Source organism: Pygoscelis adeliae, unplaced genomic scaffold, assembly GCF_000699105.1.
Source record: "Pygoscelis adeliae isolate BGI_AS28 unplaced genomic scaffold, ASM69910v1 Scaffold133, whole genome shotgun sequence".
NCBI lineage: Eukaryota > Metazoa > Chordata > Aves > Sphenisciformes > Spheniscidae > Pygoscelis > Pygoscelis adeliae.
In genome coordinates this window covers 5,083,329-5,092,230 of record NW_008824475.1, presented here as the reverse complement: position 1 = coordinate 5,092,230, position 8,902 = coordinate 5,083,329, and the positions used below count along the sequence as shown (strand labels likewise).

The window sequence follows — 8,902 nt, the reverse complement described above, 5'->3', positions numbered from 1 at the left end:
TAGGCACAGTTGTTATGGTACTTTTGGGATCAAAACTCCAGTTTTGAGTCTAGGTGTGGTGTTTTTTTACTCTCTACTTGTTTTTGAAGTAACTACTTTGACAAATGATTTTTTTGTTTCACACAGAGTTTTTAGGTAACTTATCTGCTGCTTTCTTGGTTTCAACTTTGTAGTCTTAAAAGGCCTTCTCCCTCTTGAGTAATTATGTTGGCTAAGATATTCCTTAGATGTTTTTTGTTAGATCTTATTCTTTTAACCTCCCTATTCAGAGTTATTTTTCTAACCTTTTCTTTGTATACTTAATGACCAGGACAACAGAAGAGAGATTAGCTGCCATGACAAGGAACAGAAAAATCCTCTCTTTTTACCAGAGTTGTTCTGGTTTTATGGCTTGCTTCAATTTAGGACGCAGTTCATTTTCTTAAAGGAGAACTTCCATATTAGGCCAGTTTTGAAACAAAGATCTTTTGTTTAAAAGAAAGATGTTTGATGTCATATATCTCTTCATTAGTAAATGCATTCATTCTTGAAATGTGATGGCCTCTTTCTAGCTATGCACACTGTAACTCTACCGTTGTGACCACCCGGTGCTAGAGAACCTCATTGAGGAAGCAGTCGTGGTTATTCTCACAGGATCTGGGAGCAACACGGGTAGGACTGAGCAGAAGAGGGGCTCTTTTCTTTTCTTGAAGAAATTCTCATAAACGCATAATCTCTCCCTCTGAGCAGTAACTGCGTACTGATTACTAAATGCAAATGGCTTACAAGTTTGTGTGTTGACAGTCCCTTTTTAAAAAAGGGACTTAGTCAAATACGCTAAACAGTCTCTCAGTATAAATCCGATCTTTTCCACTGTCGTCCTCTTTTCCTGGGAAACCTTGTGTTTCGAACTTGGATTTGTTTTCTGTATTTGTGATGAAATTTGAAATCAGGCTTTTCATTTTTCCCCCTCAACTTGTTAGCGTAGCCGGCTGTGCTCCAGCAGTGTGTTGAGAACATGAATTCATATGTTAACTCTTGCTCCCTCTGCGGGCTCTGTAGCAGAATGACATGAAATGCTGCAAGTTTTCCATAAACTGTTGCTTGCATTGCTTATCTGGGTGCCAAGGTAACCTATGTCCATCCCATTTTTAAAATCAGAACACTTTCTTACAGTAGCTTATAGTGCTTTGGGGTAATAACTTATCTGCAGATAAACTACCCATTGAAGCTTTTCTGTTTATCATTTGGCATCTTCCTTCTCTTCTTTATTCTTAACCCTGTATGTAGGATTGTTAACAGCAATTCAGATTTTCCTTGACAGCACCTGTAACTGTTCAAACGTTCTCGTCCTAAAGTATTTTACAACCTTTGCTGACAACTAGCAATAAAGATAGAAGCAAGTTTATTTCTTATGAACAAAACTGGTCCGAGGTATGAGTTTTAGCTAAGGAGATGCAAAGTGTGCTGAAACCTTTACATGCAGCATATATTCCATTCTGTTCCGCTTCAGAAACTTGATTGGCTTACTACATTTGTTTTAAAAAAACCAAATGTCCACGCCTGACATTTGGAGTCTCCAAGGGCAATGCATCACCAGTCACTAGAAAGCTGAACAGTGAGTGTAACATGTACCTTAACCCCCCATATGAAGGGAGATAGTCTTTACAGGGAGGGACCTATAATACATTTTTCTGTCTTTTTAGTACATTTTTCACAAGTTCCCAAAAGACACGTTGGGGATGGTAGTTGATACTAGGTACTTGTAGTCTGAAGGGAAAAGGTGAGGTGGGCAAACATCAGTTCTTTCCTGCTGCTCCAACTGTGAGACTGTACTTGAATCTGGAATGGCTTAGAGACATTAGTGAATAAGATTTTTTTGTTTTCTTATTGTTTGGTTCCTTTTCTTCAGTTTACCCTTTAATAAACGTGGAGTGGGAACAAATAAGATAATCTGCCTTTGATTGCACATTGCATGTTAGCTGTGGAAATTACCAGCTTCATGGTAGTTGTGCCAATTTGTGAAGTACTCAGAGTTCACACTTGGACTATGGCATATGCAACAGAGGTTATGCAGCAGATATTTTTACATTTGCTACATTTAGTACATTAACATATAGTTACAGCAATCAGTCCTTTTCTGTGCTTATTGTACCTTTTTACAGTTGCTGGTCCATGGTGTTTCAGAAGTTCTGTAATTAACTCTGCCCCAAGAGGCTGCTATTTTCAATTGTTCTCATATATTTCATAAATTTCTCCTATATTTCTCATGTATATACGTGGTGTGTATATGTATCTGTATTTATGCCTTTCTCATATACATAAGGAAGAAGAGTTAAAAATGCTTGTGCAATTTGTATGGGCTAAATGGAACTATTTTAGGAATCAAAAGACTTTAGAAAACTAATGTCTGACAATCAAAAAAGTTTTGAAGTGGTAGATGAATGAGAGAAGGTTTGCATCCAATCTGTATTTGGAACCAAAAGACATGTATGGCTTTATGATTGGATTAGGGAAGGCAACTAGTACTTTATCCCAATTTTAGCAGTTAGAGGAGAAACTTCAATCCCTTCCCATGGTTTTTAGAATCCCTTACTTCATTCTTACTAGCAAGTTTTTAATAAGGGGAAATTGGTAAGTGTTATCTTTTTCTTGCATATTTCTGCTATCATACACTGTCTCTTGTTACTAAGAGTTAATATTATGGTTTAACACTGACTACTTTTCAGCCTTTCCTGCAGTTTCTTGAATGACATAATCTCTAGATTTGTTAGAAGTGGGGCCTATGCAGGAAGCTCTGCAGATAAATTATTACCAGGACTAAATTTTTCTGCAGTGCGTTAGCTTGGCCTTCTTCCTCACCTCTGCTTGAAGTGGTGATGATATATGACCAGCCACATAAAAAGCTGGTTTTTGAGTTAGCTGTCATGACTATCTATAGCTGTTTTTGTTTGAGCAGCTTTATCCTTCAGGAACTGAAGAAAGCAAGCAATCTGCTCTGGAGGATTACTTAGCTCTCATGTTAGTTTTCTGGTAACACTAAGGTCTCCACCCACAGAGACTGCTCATGCTGTGCTTTTAGGGACTGATATCTATGAAAGGTTTCCACTATTAATGGAAGGTAGTTTGCTAACTAGTGTTCCAACTTTTATTTCCTGTGTGAAATAAAAATAAACTGGGTTTTAGAGTTCCATGCTTTTTTTTTTTTCTTGTATGTATGTGGAGAACCCCTTTGTAGTGACTTGTGAAATACTGGTACAACACTGCTATGTGTGACATGATTGCAGGACCTTCCTTTTTATCATGTTTACTAAAAGGCAAAGCATGGTATTTTGACATAGGCTTCCTATTAATTACTGAGAATGAAACAGCTTTGTGTAATGCTTCTGTGCTTGGAGTGTAACCACTGAGGAATGATTAGCAAGAAGAAAATTGGCCCTAAGATGCCTTCTGCTTAATTTCATGGAATAGAAGTCAAATTTTTGTTGTCAAATTAAAAGACTTTAGTAATACCTAGTCAACACCTTTCTCTCATCCCTCAAGCAGTTGCATTTAACTGGTATAGCAGGATTCAGGTATTACTCATCCATAAAGGACTGGCACATTTTCAAATCTTGCATGGTCTTATCTTCAGGTAGGTGAAGTTGGTTAAATGTGTTCAGAATAGAGAAGTATACCCTGTGACTTGTGTGGTGCATTCTTGTAATCACTGTAAATCTAAGGCATACTAATAATGTTGTTAAACCTACCATACTACCAACTGCACCTTCAGTTTTTCTAGGATTTAATAATTGTGAAAATCAAATCCTGTAAGAGTGTTTAACTTGCTTTCTGACTGTTTGATGTAGTCAGCTTACATGAATTGTGTGCTGCTTGCATGGGGAAGGGATAGCAAAGATTCTCCTCTGCCTGATTTCCTTGTAGTTTCTGTTTAGAAATTGTTATTTTGGCATTTAAGATGGTGTTTTCCCTTTTCTTCAGTTTCTGAGGGAAGATATGCAATACAAGGATGCCTCTAATAAACATAGTCACCTGCACAGAGAAGACAAACATATCACCATTGAGGATCTGTGGAAACGCTGGAAAACATCTGAAGGTAGGTAAAGAAGAGTAGCTAAAAATGATGGTGGTTATTGAAATAGACATAATTCAACAATTTTTTCCACCAAGTCATTTACAGTAGTAAATGGATGACCTCTTTTAAAGCATCTTCATGAATCTGTTTTGGTGCTGTTATTTATAGGCGTACGTAAACCTGACTAAAAACTCATTCAGTCCAGCTAGTGTTAATTTCCTCTTGTCGTGCTGGGTGTATTGTAAGTAAAGTAAGCTAGCTTACACGCTCATCAGTATGAGGTTGTAATTTACAAAGGTGACTGTTGCAAGCGCGTAATTCCAGATAAGCATGTTTTTAATTTAGTAAGCCCTAAAGGCTGCTGTCAAGCTGTTTTTAAACATTTATTATACTTTGTATTAAGTGGAAAGTCCAATGTGCTTGCACTTTGATGTAAACTTTCTTTGGGCTACGAAGAGCCAGAATTATTAGTCCAAAGCATTTTGGAAAATCTCTTTAAACTTGGGATACAGGAAAATGGACTGAGAACCCAACACTACCATCCCTCCCCGATGTTGATTTGAATGAAATAAGTTGAGCCAAATACTCTAAATATCAAAAGACAGTACTTAATGAGCAGTACAGTGTTCATTGCCAAATATGTTCCAGGATGCAGTGATTAAAAAAAGAAATTTCCAGAGATCTGGAATGTTAGTTGTTAGGAGAAAAATACTTGGTTTTTGTCCACACCATTCAGGTGTTGTGCTAATGGTGACCATATAGAGATCTAAAAGTTGGTATTAGTAAAACAACTAAAAGTAGGAACAAAAGAGGAATGAAACTAGGAACATGCCATTGGTTCGTTCTGCTGATGTAGGAAGTCATTTAAGTGCAGTCTGAGGTAATATATTGGTTGTTTGCTGCGTACTAAATGTCTACGTCTTAACCAGCGATTTTTAGCCTCATCTCTTATTCTGTAAATGTTCTGTAAATGCTTATTCAGTAAAGATCTTGTTCAGTGAAAATATTGCAACTAAATTATCAGAGAAAATTATCTCCCTACAATTGTTTGACTAACTTATGAGTAACTCTTCAAAAATTTAGGCTATAGTGATATCAGAAGTATCTAATTTGTCTATTGTGTACATCTTTGTTTCAGTTTTCTTGAATGTAGTGATCATTGTGAGTAAGACTCAGAAGATTTTGAGAGGAATGTCTGATCTTATTGTGTCTGCTTATAATGGCTTTACTGTGCATCCTGTTGAGGAAACTAAAGTTGCACCACAGGGAGGCCCTTAGAATGAGACTCCCAAGCAGTGTTAACAGTGATCTGGTGACTGTTAGAAAGCATGAAGCCTCTCAAATAATAAACTACTTTCATTTAATATTAGGAAACATGGAAAATACTGCTTTCCCTTTCTAGATGTTTTAGGAATTCTGATTTATTTGTTTCTTACGTGCTGCTAGTTTATAGTGCCAGTTTAATGCAATTTGACAGCATTAAACAAGAGGGTGGAAGGTAGTGTAAATGACGGTACCAGTAATTTGAAACTTCATTAAGTAGTCTGTTGAGGTGTCTGTGGTGAGAATTACAAGCTCTAATTAGTGCCCTTGACAGTGCCCATTAGTGCTTATGCAGAAACGTCTTCTGGATCTATTGCTGCTTAGTTTATGCTGAGTAGAATTGCCTTCCCATAAAGCTTGCTTTATGTGGATATTTGTCTTAAGTATTTGTCAAATAGCTTAAAGTTGCTTTCTGTTTAACATACTGATGATGTGAGACACATAAGATTTGAGGGAAGAAACTGAAAACACGGGTATGGTAAGTGTGCCATTGCTTTTTGGTGTCTCTTTTTAGCATTAAGAAAAACAGAGGTTATTTTTAAGTAATTGCTTGAGAAGGATCTTGTACAGTGAATGGAACCCTGAAGATTGGCTCCATTCAAAGCTTTAAAAATTGCATAATAAAATAAAAAAAGCCGTTTTGGAATATTGCTTTTTAATATTTCTGGCACTGGGCAGGCTTCAATGAGTTCTTTACTACAAAACAAGACTCTCAGTTTAGTTGATGTTACTTACACTTTTTGTGACAGTTTAAATTTTTTAATCTCATAATGTAATTCTACAGAGAGAACTCTGTTTAGAGGAATGGCTAGGAGCTAGCATAGCTGTTTAAAGGGTAGAAAACACTGCTTTCTGAAAGTCTTCTGACTTCTATTATTATGTGTGTCCTTTAAATGTAAATGCTAGTATATGCTTGTTGTGTGGTATTTGCTTTGACTATCTCCTTTTCTTTCCAACTAAGCAGTATTTATACATATACAGAGCCTTTCAGCTAATCTAAAGTACCAAGTTTAGTAGGTTAAAATCAAGGGTGCATCTTAGTATTTTTTTTTCTACAAAGGCCTTGAAGAGGTGTTAGTTGTGAGTGCAGCAAAGGTGACAGATGGATATTTGTTTTGATGTCTTTTTGAATACCAGTCTTTGTACAACTATCTTCGAAAATTTTGTGTCTCAAGGGTGTCTGCCTTCTCTTTTTTTTGCCCCTCTAATGGGCTAAGATCATATGAATTTGCTGTCTAAAGAGAGATGTGTAGGTATTTAGTCTCAATAGCAAGGGAGTCTGTAAACCCAATGCAGGGTCCTTCAGCTGGGTAGTTCTCTGACCTGTCTTGGTGAATAGGTAGGGTGCCGCATTCTTGGTGATGTAGCTTTGTCCCTCGGGAATTGATTTTGTAGCAGAGTAAAACTGTAGTGGTCAATCCTGGAGTTCATGAATGGTTTACTATTGTCAGACTAATCTGAGTCCTACCACAAACTAGTTTTTGTAAACTGCCTTTAAGTAGTTTTTCTTTACCATTATGGCATATTTGACCTTTAATGTTATAGTATGTCCTGTAGACTGCCCTATAATACAAAAAAAAAAGCTTCTCCCTTGCCTTGTGTGTTTATTTTTTTTCTTTAACTCTTTTTCCTTCTCTGTGGTAAGTAAGAAGGTGACCTGAAGTCTGGTACCTTATTTATTAGGGGATAAAGATAAAAAGCGGCTTTATGTTTGTATGTGTGATCATTTGTTTTATTCAGAGGTAATTTTGCGCAAGTGTTCTTGCAACAACTAGGACTAAGCTGCATACCACAAAGATGTTATGGTTGCCTTGCACTTCCTTAATCATTTGCTGTCTCAGGTTTTAATATCCGGAGATTGGAAATGCATGTAAGCAGGGCTTGGCTAAGGATGAGTTCTTAATGCTGCGTGCTGTTCCAGGCAAGACCAGTACAGTACTGCAGACTGGACCTTCTGCGTGAGAGGAAACAAGAGTTGTAATGTTAAACTGTTGAAAAGATAGTCAAGGTCACTCCTCTCTTTTGCTTTTTCATGGTATTTAAAAACCTACTAGTGGCAGCATATTTCATGCTGATGTTGCTGCTGAAGGTCCTGCTAAAACAAAACTAGCTTTTGAATCCTTCTATGTGCTTGATACAGAACAATCTTGTGATTTTCTATATTGCCTGGTCAGCCTGTTCTGAACTTTTAAGCCTAGTATATTGCTGTCATTCACTCCTTGCCATGAAATACTCTTACCGAATGTAATTTGATTTCTGAAAGGAGTAGGAGGCCTATAGGAGTACTGGGGCTGATACTGTAATGTTGTTTTACTTCACGCCTCCCTGCTGTGAAGCACTGTGCTACATGATAAATTTAACATGAAGAAGTGATATGTAGCTTGATCTTCTAATCAGCCATTAATGTAGGTTAACAAGGAGCAGCTTTCATACAGGGCCAGTTTGAAGCTACTTCTGCTGTCTTCACCTTTAGGCATGTTATAGCACTTAAAAAAAAAAAAAAAAAAACACCAAACTTCTGATCTGAATTACAACAGCTGATGCAAGTCTAGAGACAGTGCTGCACTGGCATGTAAACAACTGTGGCTTCTATACCTGCCTGCCCAAGGCATGTTGCCGACATCCTCTCTCTCAAGATATCAATTTGTGAAAATAGGTGTGAGAGGGAAGGATATTATGATTACTTTTTGATGCTATATGCATTTAACTTAAAGTAATTGTCAGTTGCTACTCCACTGTCTGAAGCACTATATTCTTTTTGGGTGTTTTAAAATAAGGAAAAGTTACAACCTCAGCTAATTAGTAGGAGCTGGCACATTCTAATTAGCAATGCTGATTGAGATGAATTTCAGCTGGCCTGCTTGATTTTCAGTACACCTGGTGTATATCCCTTGTCTTGTGTAAGCTTTCAGTAAGCTTATAACTGCTTCCGCTGAAGAAAGGCCAGTTTGCTTCTCAGTACTGTATGCTGTTGTAGAATAAACATATATGTTGGTCATAAGGTCTTATTGGAGACAAGTCAAGCAATACTTCTTACCAGGATATAGTATACAGAAGATATCAACAAGAAGAAACAGTCTGAACGTTTTCACTGATATAAATCAATCTCCCAGGGCTTCACTGTGGTGCTGTAGGAAAGGGAGGACAGGGTAGTTTAGGGTCCGGTTCCACCTGGAAAAGTTGGGGATTTGCAGGCACGGACACTGGAATTACGCTAATGCAGAATTAGTTTACATAACAAATGTAAATTTCTTGTGAAACATGTGCATGGGCAGAGATTCAGACCGTGAAATCCCAGAATAAGAGTTGACTGTCTGTATTGGTTATGCTTAGCTTAAATGGAGAGTGGTCATTTAACAGTACACAACATAGAATCACAGAATCATTAAGGTTGGAAAAGACCTCTAAGATCATCGAATCCAACCGTTAACCTAGCACTGTCAAGTCCACCACTAAACCATGTCCCTAAGCGCCACATCTACACGTCTTTTAAGTACTTCCAGGGATGGTGACTCAACCACTTCC

General features: G+C 37.4%; 1 protein-coding gene across 1 annotated transcript in view; it reads left to right on the top strand.

Moving 5' to 3' along the window:
• STIM2 (stromal interaction molecule 2) overlaps nucleotides 1–8,902 on the top strand; it is a 30,364-nt gene that overhangs the window by 7,366 nt on the left and 14,096 nt on the right. The window contains exon 2 of the mRNA XM_009321396.1: nucleotides 3,961–4,075. Within this exon, the coding sequence (XP_009319671.1) occupies nucleotides 3,961–4,075 (115 nt within the window). The remainder of the gene's footprint in view (nucleotides 1–3,960; nucleotides 4,076–8,902) is intronic.